Source organism: Acomys russatus, chromosome 11 (genome assembly GCF_903995435.1).
Source record: "Acomys russatus chromosome 11, mAcoRus1.1, whole genome shotgun sequence".
Classification (NCBI taxonomy): domain Eukaryota; kingdom Metazoa; phylum Chordata; class Mammalia; order Rodentia; family Muridae; genus Acomys; species Acomys russatus.
Window position 1 is genome coordinate 61218413 of NC_067147.1, and position 16595 is coordinate 61235007.

Consider the following 16595-nt stretch of genomic DNA (forward strand, 5'->3'; position numbering starts at 1 on the left):
GCGCCCAGGACCTTCACCCAATCTACCTAAATCTTTTCTTTTTCGATGACTTTCTGTTTGGGAACATTTCCACACGGCTCCCTTCTTAATCAGCCAGTACAGTGCATGTAGATGTTGAATTAGGTAAAGAAATCCTATTCCTCTTTCACTGTGGATTAAGCCACACCCCTTCCCTGGTGGGCGGGAATTCACAGGGTCAGGAAAAGCAGACTGGCAGAGGTGAGCCACGCCCTCTCCATAGTGGGCGGGGATTCACGGCGGGGGGCGGTCAGAGAAAGCTGACTGGCAGGGGTGAGCCACGCCCCCTCCCTGATGGGCGGGGATTCACAGGGTCAGGAAGAGCTGACTGGCAGGAGTGAGCCACGCCCCCTCCCTGGTGGGCGGGGATTCACAGGGTCAGGAAGAGCTGACTGGCAGGGGTGAGCCACGCCCCCTCCCTGGTGGGCGGGGATTCGCAGGGTCAGGAACTTCCCACTCACTCCACTCCACTGTGACAGGGCTGCTCAGGCTGGGATGCTCCACCTGGCAGGTGTAAACCTCTCCACTCTGAGGAACCGTCTCCAGCATCACCAGGCTCTGGTAGGTCCAGTCTCCATCCGGGATCAGGCCCGTGGACACCACCCCAGTCTTCTCCTCCTGGTCGTTCCGGAACCATCTGACTTCAACGCGGCCAGGGTAGAAGCCATTCACAGAGCAGACCAGGAGGTTGTGGTGGTCCAGGGGCTGCGTCTTTGCAGGGTACACAGACACCTTGGGCTCAACTGGAGGAGGAAGGGAGGTCAAAATGAGTCTCGAGGGCGGAGCCGTCCTCCTGGTAGGCTGCTGTGTGTCCCCATCCACCCAGGCTGAAGCCCGGGCTGAAATCCAGGCAGTCCTCCAAACCTATCCCTCAAATTAACCCTGACAGCAGGGCCTGTGGGACCTGAGGAAAACAGTAAGCTCTTAGTTTATAGATGGAACAATTACTCATTATTGAACCGAAATATTTTCAGTTTGAGAATACGGCTGAAAGCGGTGTGGAGGCATACCGAGTTCAGCACCTCAATGCACGTACACCGGAAATAGCTCGGGAATGGTTCTACGCTGGGAAACAGGAGCAGAGACAAGAAAAAGCTAAAGAGTCGTTACATCCATGGCCAGCAAGATGGCTCAGCAGGTAGAGGAGCCTCCTTCTAGGACTGAGGTAAAGGACCTGACGATCTGAGTTCAATTCCCAACTCCCGCACAGTGGAAGGCGAGGATGGCTCCTGCAAGCTGTCTTATGATCTCTGCACACAACACGGTATTCTCCTCCCCCTCCCCCTCCCCTCCCCCTCCCTTTCCTCCTCCCTCTCCTTCTCCTCCTCCCTCTCCCTCCCCTTCCCTTCCCCCAATGTCTCTCTCCTCTGCAAAGCAAACATACATCGAATAAGAACCAGAGTTGCTGTCACTGTGCAGCTGTGTACCCTCCTGAGCTGACACTTGAGGCCCAGCCATGGTCTGGGATTCATTATCGCCAGAGTTTGGATTTGGCCGATCCTTCACCCTACCTGTCTCCACAAGGCATTTATTTTAGAGGAGGCACCTTAGGAAACATTTCCTCTCTAGGTCTAATTGCCTCGCACTGCAAATTTTTCAGAGATTCTCATGGATAAACATGTCAAAGTTCTTAAAAAAAAAAAAAAAAGCAATGAAAAATAAAAATAGAAACCCCAAACTGGTGAAATTGTCAAGGCAAAGGTCAGGACAGTGTCAGCAGGGTAATTTCATAAACAGGGCCACACTGCCCTGAGCAGGCCCGACCTCATCTCAGAAGCTAGGTAGGGGGGCTGAGGGGTGGCTCCGCAGTTGAAAGCAATTGCTGCTCCTGCAGAGGACCCAGGCTCCTTTATGGAGGTTCAACACCTGTGACCCCAGCTCTAGGGGAATCCGATGCCCTCTGCTGGCCTCTGTGAGCACTGCAGCCATGTGCGCATGCACACACGCATATAATTAAAGATAAAAAAACGCACATGTTTCCAAGAAGCCAAGCAGAATCAGGCCTGGTTAGGATGTGGATGGGAGATTCGGTAAGCCAGTGCAGCCAGGGGAGCGAGAGGGGCAGCAGACAATGAATGAGGCTTTCCTCACCAATATGAACCGTGCTACAGAAACACAGAAATGAAAGAAATGGGCATTATAAATAAAAGATAGGCATTCTTTTTTAAAAAATAATTATAGTCATATTTTACATTATTAATTAAACTTGTTCCTAGACAATTTTACACAAGTACAAAGCACATTCTGCCCACCCCATCTCACTGTTTTATTACCACTGCCTCTCCCCACAAATCAATTTCTCTCTCTTGAACATTTGTGTCTATTTGTTTTGTTATGAAATGCTTGGTGGCACTGAAAATGATGGTCTGACAGAGAGAAGGTGTGTTAAACCACCTCACTTGAAAAGGACATCCTCCACTACCTCATTATTAGCAGAAGGACACAAAACAGCAACACAGTACATTAGGAGCAAAATTATGACCCAAAGCCAGCTTCCAGGTCAGCTATTGAGGATTTATTCTTATTTATTTATTTATTTATTTATTTATTTATTTATTTATGTGTTTCTGTGTCGCATGTGTGCCAGTGTCTGTGGAGCCCAGAAGAGGGTGTAAACCCTGGAGCTGGCATTACAGGCAGTCGTGAGTGAGCTACCTAATGTGGATGCTGGAGACCGAACTCGGCTCCTCTGAAAGAGCTGCAAGTGCTCTTAGCCACAGAGTCATCTCTTCAGACTCGCTAGTGATTTCAATGATGTGAAAAATATATATGCTAAGAAAGAAAACAAACAAAAAAGGAAGAACTTTTTAAAAGATTTGCATTTATTTTTAATTATCTGCATACATTAGTGCGTGTGTGTGTGTGTGTGTGTGTGTGTGTGCGCGTGCACACACGCGCGCAGTACTCATGGGTGCCAGTAGGCTACTGGAGTTATAGAGTTTTGTGACGCACCCAAGATGGCTGCTGGAAACTGAACTTTAGTCCTCTGTAAGAACAGTAACAGCTCTGAAACACTGAGCTCTCTGCAGACCCTGGAGGACCTTTTGACCAAAAAGAAGCCTCAAGAAGATTGAAAGTGACTCTGAGTTTCACACACACACATTCTCTCCATCTCCTTCCCTCCCTCCCTCTCTCTCACACACAGACACACATTCTCTCTCTCTCTCTCTCTCTCTCTCTCTCTCTCTCTCTCTGTCTCTCTCTCTCTCTCTCTCTCACACACACACACACACACACACACACACACACCTTAACCTGTACACATCCAACCCAGTGCTTACCTTTTAGCCTCAGCAGGAAGATGTCAACAAGGTCGTAGTTGTTTCTGCACCTGTCCACCGAGGCCCGGTAATTGTCCAGGACTTCCTTCTGGCTATTCAAGTCCTCGGCTATGGCCCGCCCCAGCTCAGTCACTGCCAGGAACTTGCCAATGTTACTATCAAAGCGGGCAAACTCTTCCTGGTTATAGATGAATCTGGTCACACTCCACAGATGCTCCCTCCCAGTGACGTAATGGCACTCAGCCTTCAGCTGCAACAGAAAATGTGCTGGGGGGACAGGGGCACTCTATTACTGACTGCAGAGAGAGAGAAAGAGAGAGAGCAGGAGCATGGCCCCTTAGCTCGCTCATCTGGCTTCTTCCTCTCTCACGCTCTTCGGGAAGCCTAAGGAATCGTGCACCCACAGTGGGATGAGTCTTTCTGCAGCCTCTAAGAACCAAGACAGACCCATATGCACACATGCAGACATGCCAGCCTGATATAGGTAATTCCTCATTAAGGCTCTCTTCCCAGGTGATTTAATTGGAGCTGTGTGAAGCCGGCAGTTAAGACTGGCCAGCACAAAGGCCATGCAGAGCAGGGACCCCTGCACATCCTGCTCTGTCCAGCTCTGTCCACCACCTACTTCCTGCCTCTTCTCATGGCCACGGTCTTCACCTTAAATAGCACCTGTCTAGAATATTCTATAAAATACACCTGAGAGCTGACCCTGTGTCAGGCCTTGCTGCCCCTGGGAACCCCAAGAGGAAAAATTCAATCTCTCCTTTTTGTAATTAGTGGAAGTGAGAGATGAAAACCATCCAAGAATGAGAAAATTCAAACATGATTCTAATTACAGAGAGTAACAAAGCAGACATTAGTGACACGACACGGAAGGACTCTGAGGAGAGGCTCTTGAGATGTGTAAGTCAATGTCAGCGAGAAGAAAGAGGCTGGGGAGGGGAAGGGAAGCAAGTGTGGTGATACATACCATTTGTGAAAAGTTGGAAGAGTTGACGGGTTTCAAGAAAGCAGAGGACAGTGGGGCTGAGGAGGTTGGAGGCCAGGGCTGCAGGTGTCATGGGATCCCAACCGCTTCAAAGACTCGACTTTGAAAGCAAAAGGAAACTGTAGAAGGGGGCCGGGGTGAAACCCTCCCCCAGCTGTGGCAGAAGCAGCTTTAATGGGGCCGATGAACTGGTGGGACGGTCACACCTGGCACAGAGGTAAGTGTTTCCACTGCCCTACGTGTGTCGTCTGCTTCTCACCCTCAGACAGCAGGTGCCATCTCTCTCACTTATAACAAACGCACGGCGGAGTCAAGTGGCTTCTCCGCCTAGCACATCATGGCAGGCCAGGAAAGAGTCAGGCAGCATGTGGAAATCTGGCAGTGATGTCCTGGTGTACCACAACCCTTACCCCTGTGCAAAACTTCCTGCGTAGATGCCAGCCAACATGGCGGAACACAAGGCATGTTCTAGCTCAGAGAAGAACTGGGAAGATGAAGGAAAACCGTTTAAAGGGCAACTGAAGTGACGATTTTGGAATTCTAGTTTCTTAGAAAACAAAAACAAAACCAAAACCAGAACTATTTTAAGAAAGTGTTTTCATTTTAATCCCAGGTGTGGGGACACGGGGCTGCTGACTGTGATTTGCTTTGCGTTCTAGCAGGAGCGTGGTTTTGCCAGCTGCAGATGGTCTCTGTGATTGTGTGATGTTTGGAGTTCTGGGAAACTTCTCACAGGATATATAAATGCTAGGGCCCCAATGGGGGAGGGTGGTTTTTCATTAGCTTCATTCTTTTCTACTGGCAGACATTAATTTTCTTTTGTGGACCTTCGCTTCAGAAATATATACAACTAAAATAAGTGTGGGGGTTACATTGTTGGTTGTTGGTTGTTGAGGGGGGTTGGCTGCGGGTTAGTAGTCATGCTCAAAGAAACAAAAGGAAAGAAATTAGAGTGGGCTGGAGAGATGGCTCAGTGGTTAAGAGCTCCGCCTGCTCTTCCTAAAGGTCCTGAGTTCAAGTCCCAGCAACCACATGGTGGCTCACAACCATCTATGATGTGATATGGTGCCCTCTTCTGGCTTGCAGGAGTACATGCAAGCAGAGCACTGTATACACGATAATAAATAAATAAATCTTTTTTAAAAATTAGATTCAGGGATCTCCCCCCCCCGCCCCGTGTATCTGTCTTTCTCTCTTTCTCTCATATCTAGTGTTAGGGGGTGAAATGGGGGTGGGATAAAGGGTGGGAAAAAGAAAACCCCACAAAGTAGCAGACCAGCTACAGACAACAACTGAGGGAGAAGTGTGGACATCAGCCAATCTGTGATGGGTATTCCAAGCAAAACAAAAAGTCACCATGGTAACTCAGAGCTGGGGTGGGGTGTGGGGTGTGTGAAACAAAGTGAATTATACCCAGCACCGTGGTATGGGTCTTTAGTCTCAGATGCTTGGGATGCCGAGGCAGGAAGATGGCAATTCAAGTTCTGCCCCGTCTTTTTTTAGAGTGTTTGGTGTCACCCTGAAAAACTTTGCAACGCCTTGCTTCAAGACTTTAAAAAAAGAAAGAGAGAGAGAGAGAGAGAGAGAGAGAGAGAGAGAGAGAGAGAGAGAGAGAGAGAGAGAGAGAGAACACACAGGGATGGTGTAGCCCAGTGGCAGAGAACTTAGGCACACTGGAGGCCATGACTTCAGGCTCCCACACTAGAGAACAAGAAAGCTCCAGGCCCCGCTGGAGGTGTGTATCAGTCTCTTCTCGCTGCTGTAACTAAGTATCTGGTAAGAAACAGCCTAATGGAGTCCTTAGTTTTTTTATCTTTATTTTCTTTTGACTTGTGACTTGGAAGGATAAAGGGTACAGTCACGCTGGGGAAGGCACAGAGGGAGAGCACAGGCGTTTCACTGCCTGTGTGGTCAGGAAGCAGAGACAACAGGAAGTGGTCCAGCTACAGAGATGCAAGGCCCACTCCCCAGGGACACAGCTGCAGAAATGCTCCGCCTCCTAAAGGTTCTACAGACTTCAAAAACAAGGCGACTGCAGGAGGCTGAGTGAACACGGGAGCTGTGTGTGTGTGTGGGGGGGTGGGCATTGCACCTTCAAACCGCAGCAGGGAAACCCCACTACAAGGGGAAGGTAAGCAGGAAAGACCTGCCACACCCTGTCACAGATCTCACAGCAGGAGAGTGGGAGTCCTTTCACACAGGACAGGTGGGGACCTTGGTGGTCTAATGGTGACTCCTCAGCTGTAGAGAAGGGATTTGCTTTGGTCCACGCATGCTGGTGCCTAGTCTCTGCTAGAGGACATTTTTTTCAAAGGCTGACAGTCAACCCTCCCATGCCAGCAGAAGCCTTGGGTTGAAATGCACATCACTGTAAGTCACAGCCCCTTCAGCATCCTTCAGGACCAGTTGTTGCCATGGTAGCAAACTCCGAGTTCCATCCTACTTGCCCTTTCAGAGCCCAGAAAGGCCCCCCCTCCCCACCACAACCTCTGGAGTTGGACAGATGTTGCAAAGTGCTGACTCTGTTCCCACATGTCCATCAAGAGTTGGGGAACCCCAGAAGTGTGACTCCCAGCAGCCCTGATCTCAGAGTCACCCAGTCTTTCTTGCCTTGAGGGTATTATGGTTCCTGTCGCAAAAATCCTTAGCACCATTCAAGTTGTCCCCAAGGCCAAAAGATGGATGACAGTGCCTCAAGTTCTGTCTTCAGCACAGCTTTCCACGCGACGCTACCGGCTCCCATAGGTACCGGCTCCCATAGGTACCGGCTCCCATAGGTACCGGCTCCCATAGGTTTATCCACAGACATGATGTTGTTGTTGTCGTCGTCGTTGTGAAGGTTTCTCTGTGTAGCCCTGGCTGTCCTGGAACTCACTCTGTAGTCCAGGGTGGCCTTGAAGTCGCGGAGATCTGCCTTTCAAGTGCCGGGATTAAAGGTGTCTTCCCATTCTCAGCCATGTCCTACAGTTCCAAGATGGCGGAAAAGCCCCAAGCCTCTACACTACTGTGCTTAACCTGGGGGCTTGAAGAAAGTCTCTTCCACTACCAACATCTCCAGAGCACGGATAACCATGCCACAAGCCTAAACACTATCTTCCTATGACTTGGTAGCCCAGGGGCAGTCTCCACACGTTAGGAGTCCAGACCACAGCTTCTGATGCCCAAACTGCTGATACTGGTCTGCTTGTTTTTTCAGACCTACAGGGACATCTGGTCGGTGACTCGGCCAGTGTAGGTAACTGTAACCACGAGTCAAAGCACACAGGGAAGTCCCCCTCTGTGTTCCGCATCGAGAGTCACAGTTACTGAGGCCAAAGTCCCCAGAACCATGAGACCAACTGTGATCAGCTCTCAGGGCCTAGGGGAATCCCACCACAGCTCCACAGCTGTAGCCATTCACCCTACAGAGCCAGTTGTCCCCTGTACCCATCCTAAGAGTCCTCGGGAAAGGCTGCTCTGCCTGGTGGGTAGGACTTGCTGGTGTCACATCCCTTGGAGTCACCTGTAGCTGGGCTGAGATATCAAGCCAATGCTGTTCATATCCTACACCAAGATGGCTGTCGGGGCTGGACTCTGAGTAGACTCAGAACACACTCCAACACCCACTGTAAAGTTGTAAACACTTATGAATCTCCGATGGTTTCATGGCTGCGATGAAACACCATGGCCAAAGCAACTTGGGGAGGAAAAGGGTTTATTTGGCTTAAGTTTCCACACCAGAGTTCATCTCTGAAGAAAGTCAGGACAGGAACTCAAGCAGGGCAGGAACCTGGAGGCAGGAGCTGATGCAGAGGCCATGGAGGGTGCTGCTTACTGGCTTGCTTCCCAATTCCTTGCTCAGCCAGCTTCCTATGGAACCCAGAACATCAGTCCTGATCTGGTCTTGTCCCTCCCCAATCAGTCACTAATTAAGGAAATGCCCTGCAGGCTCAACTATATACAGCCCAGTCTTTTTTTTTCCAGTTGAGGTTCCCTTCTCTCAGATGATTCCAGCTTGTGTCAAGTTGACATAAAATTAGTTAGCACAGCACACAGAGATAATATTGTCATTAATTAAAGATGAAGAAGCTGCACTGAGCACACTTTTGATTTCTGCTGTAACCAAGCACCAAACATTCAATCAACTGACTTTCTAAAGCCTATCTAAATGAAAAAAAATTTACTTATTACAGAATCCAATAACACAGGAAGAAGCCAATGTTACACTAGCTGCACATGGGCCAGAGAAAGAGCACACCTCTAAAATCACAGTTCTCCATAAGCAGACCTGGTTGAAGGAAGGGTGTAAAATGACTGGAGTTCAAAATAATTATACAATTACAAGATGCGTTCAGATACCAGCAGCTCAAGGAATCCCAACTAGATATCACCAAAATGGTCCTCCACCGAGGCATGTCACCCTCAAGATATCAGGAGCACAAGACAAGATGGTCCTCCACCGAGGCATACCATACTCAAGATATCAGGAGCTCAAGACAAGATGGTCCTCCACCGAGGCACACCATACTCACGATATCAGGAGCTCAAGACAGTACAGGTCACTGCAGCATCCTCAAGAACGAGGCTGAACCACCAGGAGGGAGGGAGCAATGTGGGGGGACGGGCAGAAAGAACTAACCCCACGACAACAGAGAAACATCAAATCACGTGAAGTGAGTGCCCACCAGACATATATCAGCTTTCTTAGAAGAAGCATTACAGGCCTGAAAAGAATAGGAAAAGTCATCGAAAGGAAAAATCTCCCTGTTGACGAAGACTGTTACACCCAGAAAAACTATCGACGCTATGAAGAAGAAGAGACTCCAGTGAGTCTGACATCGGAACAAAAAGATGATAAGTGACGTCATGAAGACAGGTGAATGCATGCAACCGAGGAGAACTTGTATACCAAGAAGGAAAATAAAGAACTTTCCAGAAGCGAGCAAAGACAATCGCACCACGTATCGTCTGTGGTGTCAGCTGAAGGACAGGGAGCTTTGGGGAGTTTTCGTTGTGTCTTTAGAGTTGCACACCTGAGTATGTTTACTGTGCGAAGTGGTGAGTCTCACACACACATCTCCGATCAAGTGTAGCAAGCACTCCGACCGTGTTCACACCTGTTTTTCTCTCCTGCCCACCCTGCCTCTTCCTGGAACTTTCCGTTTTCCAGAACAGCCCTTCCCCTGCACAGCTGCCTGTGTCCTGAGTCTGGCTTACTCTAGCTGCTAGGACTGCACTGTTTTCTGAAAATGGCCCCATGTTGATTTTTACTCATTTATCCTTTTTATGGCTAAAGGAAACTATTTAGTAATAAATGCATTAATTAAAAATAAAATGGCATCACATTAATAAACAACAACAAAAACCAGTGCATCTCAAGGAGTTAGGAAAGCAAGAATACCCCAGACCTGAAACCCTGAAATCTGCCAAGATAAGAAATATGATGCAAACCACTTCCTAAATCTGTAAGATAGACAGGAGGTTAGTGCAGCAAAGAGCTGTTTGGATCCGCAAAGCTGCCATTAGCTGTGCTAACCAAGAAACAAACCGAGAAAAGCTAAGTAAGTAAAATTAGAGATTACAAAAGAGGCATTATCAGTTAACTACGTGATACAATGTTGTAAGACGCTGCCTGGAAGGAGCCTATGTCAAGCAACTTGCAAGCCTGGAGCAGATGGGTAAATCCCTGAACAAACACAGCCCACAGGGACCAACCAAGAAGAAACATAAAAACAATACAGGCTTCGCTCAGAAGGAGATTTAGGTCGTGATGGTGCTGCCGGATTTCATGAGACATTTGAGGAATTAACCCCAACTGTAGTCAGACCCTTCTGAAAGCTGAAATGAGGAGCGCTTTGCCCACCATTTCTTGTGAGGCCAGTATTCCCTGAAATAAATAGGCAAAGACCCAGCCCCAAATAAGCCAGCGCCACAGCCTTTATGGATAGAGATGCCAAATCCCCGATAAAACTCCAGCAAATCAAATTCGACATCACATCAAAAACTCATATGCCCATATGTGTTCATCTTCCAGATGCAAGGGCGTTTGTATGTGTGAGTGAGCCAGTACAAAACAACACACCAGCAAAACGAAGGCTTAACACAGCATGGTCTGTGGGCAGACACAAGCAAACCTTTTGACAAAATTCATGCTGTTCGTGATAAGCAAAACTCAAAAACTTAGGTGTGGAAGGAACATACAGCAAAATAATAATGGCAACATATAAAAACCCACAGTCAATTTTGGAGTGGATGGAGCTAGAGACATTTCTTCCTGGATCGGGTGAGATACAGGCCGTCCACACCCACTGCTCCTGTGCAGTGCGTTACCCGAAGCCTTTGCAAGCTAAACAACACCAGCAACAACAACAACAACAACAACAACAACAAAAAAAAAAAAAAAAAAAAAAAATCAGAAATAGCCAAACTGGAAGGACGTTATCCATGTTTGCAAACACCATGATTTTAATACACAGGAAAGAAAAAAAAAAACAAATAATCTCCCAAAAGCTGTTAGAACTGATAAACTCAATGAAATTACAGGACCAAGATCGGCACACAGAAGGCAGCAGTAGCACCTTCTGTAGCAACCATGAGCTGCTGAAAGGGGACTTTAAAGACCAATCTGGGACTGGAGAGGTGGCTCAGCCTTTAGGAGCACTGACTGCTCTTACAGAGGACCTTTTCCCAGCACCCACATGGCAGCTCACAACCGTCTGTCACTACAGTCCAGGGGATCCACCACCCCCTCCTGGCCTCTGTGGGCATTGCAAGCTCACGGTCACACATGTGACCTTGTACATAATAAACTTGCACATAAACAATCTTTTTTAAAATATGAGCACCAGAAAACCAAATAAGCCCATCAAACCGCAGGGGATGGAGCTAAAAAGGCACCTCTTGGGAGAAGAAGACACACACACACACACAGACACACACACACAGACACACACACATCCACACACGCGTGCGTAAGGCCAGCAAGCATCATTTGGGAGACACTCAGGGCCACCCACCATGAGGAAAGGGCAGACCACAATGGGACGTTGCCGCAGCACTTAGGGTGGCTTGGCAGACGTTAACAAGCTCTGATGAGCATCAATAGGAAGGGAAAATCCTACACAGTCAGAAGTGAGAATTAATCTAGACATCCTGGTGAGCAGCTGGAGAGTCCTCAGAAAACTAAACAACCGAAGGATGAGATATTTGTACCCAAGGGAAGCCTGAGTCCCTGGCTGCTGCAGTGCCACCAAGGCGGGTGTGCGGTCAGCAGAGATGCCGACACACGGGTGGAGGACAGAGGAAGTGGCGCATGCGCACAGCAGAACCTTAGCCACGGAGGGAGGGAATGCGATCCCTTCACTTGGAGCAACCCGGATGCGCCGGCGGGGAAACTACTGTGGCAAGTGAACCGAGAAGAGTGAGGGATCCCAACACAGAAGTGGCCGGCACCTGGGAAGACGGGCGCTCAGCACTCTGGCTTGATGACAGCCACTGCCGGACACACTGACGTCAGGAGCCGGAGAGACAGCTCAGCGGGGAAGAGCGCCGGCTGCTATACAGAGGACACAGGTGTGTGGTTATCAACCTACATCAGGGGGCTGCTCATAACTGCCTGTAACGCCAGCTCCAGGGGGCCCAACCCCTTCTTCTAGATTCTATGGACACCTTCATTCACATGTGTGTACACACACGCACGCACACACACACACGCACACACACACACGCACACACACGCACACACACACGCACACACACGCACACACACACACGCACACACACGCGCACACACACGCACACACACGCACACACGCACACACGCACACGCACACACGCACACACACGCACACACACACACGCACACAGTGTTGAAAATAAATCTTAACAATTTAAGTGTCACATTAACACAATGTAGCCCAGAAAGTTACACTAATTACATATTTAAATAAACTTTTTTGTTTGTTTTCTATTGTATCTTGTTAGCGTGTATGTATGTGTGCCATGGCACATGTGTGGGCGTCAGAAGACAACTTCAGCTCCCTGTCTTCACCATGTGGGGCCAGGGGTCAAACTCAGGGTGCCAAGTTTGACGGTGTGTGCGCTTTCACTACCTCAGCCCTCACACATGCCTTTTCTTTTCTTCTGAATGCTATGGGTCTATTTTTATTCAGGTGGTGTGGGCCTGTTTGTCTGTGCACCACTTCTTTGCCAACAGAAGCCAGAATAGGGTGCTTAGTCTCCTGGGCATGGAATTATAGACAGTTGTGAGCCAGAAAAAGATGCTGGCACCAAGGGCTGAATTCCAAAGTCCACAAAGTGCATCCTACTATCCGCTGACACCTTGAGTGCCTTCCTAACTAGGAGAGAGTTAAAACATCCTGTGCACACAGCTGCCACCTGGGTCACCTGTAGTTAGCAGCAAAGCCTTCATTCTCTGTGTGTGACGGCCCTCCTCAGCCAGTTGCCCACCATGAGGGTGCAGGGCTCTTGTTTGCTGACTGAATTCAGATTTCCAGACTGATGCTCTCACCTCGTGTGTCCTTAGAAACCCTGACCCAAGAGGAAGGGACTCGCTTGATGCCCCATTTTCTGGGAGAGGGCCCCTGCCCTCCCCGTCCACAGCACACAGGCCCGGGTGTGCCTTAACAGCCAGCGCACAGCTGTTAACGTTGGTGGCCTCAATCCGCTGCTAACTCTGCAGCTGCACTGAGAGGAAGGGCCATCGGCCATGGGGCTTTCCACGCATTCCCCGCGATGAGTGAGCCAGGTTTTGTTGCTAGGGCTGGGCCACCACAAAGAGACATCGCCAGGGGCAACCTGGGCACCTCAGGTCTAAGGCCACCACAAAGTCCCCACAAGGCAAAGCCAAGTAGAGCCATGTGAGTGGATGGATCTGTGAACAAGGAAGCTGCTGGGTGGCTGAGGCCAGAAAAGCCACAGGGGGTGGGTTCCTGGTAACCTGAGGGACCATTGCCTCACATTCTGCATGAAAGAAAGACATGGATTTGGAGTCGCGATACTCTCGTTTGTGGATGCCACACTTCTAAGGTTAGTGCGCTGGAAATAGCATTCCCCCCGGGAACAGACGAGACGTAGAACATTTAGGAAGTGACCTTATCTCAATGAAAGGGTCAATGACTTTGTCATGGGAGTCGGTTCATTACTGTCAGTGTGGACTTGTAAATGCAGCTCTCTCTCTCTCTCTCTGTCCCTCCTTCATCCTTCTCTCCCTTAGTTTTCTATCGTACTTCCCTGCATGGGATCGTGAAGCAAACATGTACACAGTAGCTGTGAGCCCCTGAATACTGTACATTCTAGCCCCTGCAAGAAATCAGCATTCACACATGTGCACGCGCACACACAGACACACTCACATATACACGTAAATAAATATATACACATAAATAATGTACACATTCACACACACACATATATGACACTTGTGTTTCTTTCACGTCACTATACAGCCTAAGATGACAACATGTCCTGGGAAAGGTCAGACAGACGCTGTAAAGACCGACAACTCCACATGGATAACAGACGGTGAGATGAAGGGACCTACAACGTTTGGGGAAACCCTGCCAGACCAACGGCCTTCATCTCCTGGCTGGCTTCTAAGCCTGAGATGGCAGCAGCCTTCACGCTGTCTGCACCCCGGCTCGGGTGCACACTGCCAGCCATATGCTGACATATGAAAATAGAGTCTCCCGTCTGAAGCCAGCTGAAGCTGAACCCTCCCCTTTAACCTCAGGCAGGAATGCAGCTGGCGTCAGGGCCGCAGCAGGCACCACGGAGCACACCTCCATGCCCCTTGCCTCGGAGGCATCTTGGCCCCAGGCTCCCTTCAGCACATAGCCGACACCGAGTGCTTCTCATGAGAGCCCAGGGGTGAGGGTTCATAAACACTGGGGCTCAGGGAGAAGAGAAAATGCCCTCAATCCCCCTGGCATCATAGCCAGATGTTCCAGCCTCACAGATCCCAGAGAGAGCCCAGCAGTCTCCTGGGACAGAGCCCCCAAGGTCTCCTTGGCTGCCCATAAAATCTTCAGAGAAAATTTCTCGTTTTTTTTTTCTTCAATCATAACATTTTAGAGAGGTTCTAGAGAGTTGTTATTTTAGCATCCTGACTTCTTCATCTTTTCAAGCCCTCATGAGGAGGAAGGGGCCCCTCGGAACTGTGCCATCAGGCTGAGGGGCCTTGGGAGGAGAGAAGGGACATGACCCATGTGATGATTCCATTCGCAGGCCTCAAAGGACCACCCAAGATGCTTTTATATGGAAATAATTTCATACTTTTATGATTTAAAAAAGTGGTCAAAGGGCTGGGGAGGTGGCTCAGTGGTTAAGAGCACCAGTTGCTCTTTCAGAGGACCAGGGTTCAATTCCCAGCACCCACATGGCAGCTCACAACTGTCTGTATCTCCAGTTCCAGGGGATCTGACACCCTCACACAGGCATACATACACATAAAATAATTTTTTAAAAAGTGCTCAAAGAAAAAAAAGACAAGCTTTATTTTGGGGGGCTTTCCTGGGGGTTCTTTTGGGGACGCGGTTCAAGACAGGGTTTCTCTGTGCAGCTCTGGCTGTCCTGGAACTCACTCTTTAGACCAGGCTGGCCTCGAACTAACAGAGATCCACCTGCCTCTGCCTCCCTGAGCGCTGGGATTAAAAGTGTGCTCCACCCTAAATAAAAAGCTTTTAAAAAATCTATTGTAGACAAAATGAAGCAAGCCCCTTCCTCTCCAACCCAGCACCTGAGGTGAGCAGTTACCTTGATGGTTCCTAACCAAAGCCACGGGAGGGCTCAGCACCGTCAGCGTCACCATCACAGCTGCCACACAGGGGCCTCTGGGGAGCCACAGACACACCATGCTGTAGGGGAGGAGTGGCTGGTGGGCCGAGAAGCTGGCCAGCCTGCCTGACTGCTGAGGGCGGGCGACTCCGCCCACTGTGCTGAGGAGCCAATCAGCAGCAGCGGTGGGCAGCAGCATCAGTTGCTGGTCAGAGGCGCAGTGTGAAGGTCTTTCTGAAATTTCTAGTTTCCCTTGTTAAGCAGACCGCTTCAGCTCAGCGCTGTAGAGCTTTGATCGGTTTGCGCCTGCAGCACTCACGTGGCCGCCGCCGTGCCGCCTCTTCTGACTCAGGGCAGCCTTGACAGCACCATTCCGCGTTCGGATAACTGAACCGGAGAGGGTCCAGTCCCCGATAAGGTTCCCACTGTGAATTCCCCGTTTGCGGAGGGAAATCCTCCGTTATTTACTCCCCTTCTGCTTTATCCTGAGAAAGGGCATAAGAAGTTTTTGCTAACGGAGGCGTGTGACGCAAGCACTAAGTGTAAAGTGTGAAGGGCAGTGTATAAACACAGTCATGGTAGTCCTGAAATATGAACTTGGCATTGCATAACGATTACACACTATATTAATTAAAGGCAACGACTTAGACTAAGAATGCAGTTTGATAGACAGCACAGCACAGGAACCCTAGCATGAATTCACTGTTCTGATAGCCGCTTTTCGTCTGTCTTGTTAGTTCCTGGGGCAGAATGTGCTAGGCTGTAGGGAGTGACCATCACTGGAATTCACCGACCGAGCTTTTGAGCACCTACCTTTGTGCTCAGAACTATTCCAAGGGCTTTCTTTTTAAAATTTTAAAAATGCCTTCATAGAATATATATTCCTTCCCACCTCCCTCCTCACACAACTTTATGCTCTCTGTCTCTGTCTCTCTGTCTCTGTCTGTGTCTCTGTCTGTCTGTCTGTCTGTCTCTCATCTTTCTCTAACAAAACCCAAGACACACACACATACAACCACACACAGTAAATGAAAACCAAAATAAACAAGGATGTTGGATGCTTTAAGTGTTTCTCGGACATTAGTGTTTCGCCTTTGGTAGCTCCCTGCAGAGATCCGTCATCATTTTCTGACCTCTTCATCCATTTCTCCTCACGTTTAGCCTTTTTTAAGATCTTTATAGGTGTTAGGTATACCTGTCTGTCAGATGGATACTTGGCAAGGATGTTTTCTGGTTCTGTAGACTGACACTTTGTGCAGGGGTTGGTCTGGTTGCTGCCCAAATGAGCAGGCTCACGGACCCCGATGTGTGTGTGACTTTGCCTGAAACCTTGTTCCTGTCTGACCAATAAAAAGCCAACACACCCTGACAGGGCAAATGCGATAGGCATGGCTAAGGTTTGGGAGAGAGACCTGAAGCGATGAGAGGAGAGCATGAAGGAAGAGAGGAAGGAAGGAGGCCACTCCACAGGTTAGCTGGAGAAGCCATGGCTGGTGGGATAGGGATTTGACCCAGGTGTGTGTGTGTGTGTGTGT

At 49.2% G+C, this 16595-nt stretch overlaps 1 protein-coding gene across 1 annotated transcript; it reads right to left on the bottom strand.

The window, feature by feature from the left end:
- Window positions 1–370: 370 nt before the first annotated feature.
- Window positions 371–15146, bottom strand: LOC127195924 (HLA class II histocompatibility antigen, DR beta 4 chain-like). The gene is made up of 3 exons (XM_051153559.1): window positions 15040–15146; window positions 3300–3566; window positions 371–761 (listed from the first exon to the last, which is right to left on the bottom strand). The coding sequence occupies exons 1-3, from the start codon at window positions 15137–15139 to the stop codon at window positions 397–399; spliced, it is 732 nt and encodes a 243-aa protein (XP_051009516.1). The 5' UTR covers window positions 15140–15146; the 3' UTR covers window positions 371–396.
- Between the last annotated feature and the right edge of the window lie 1449 nt (window positions 15147–16595).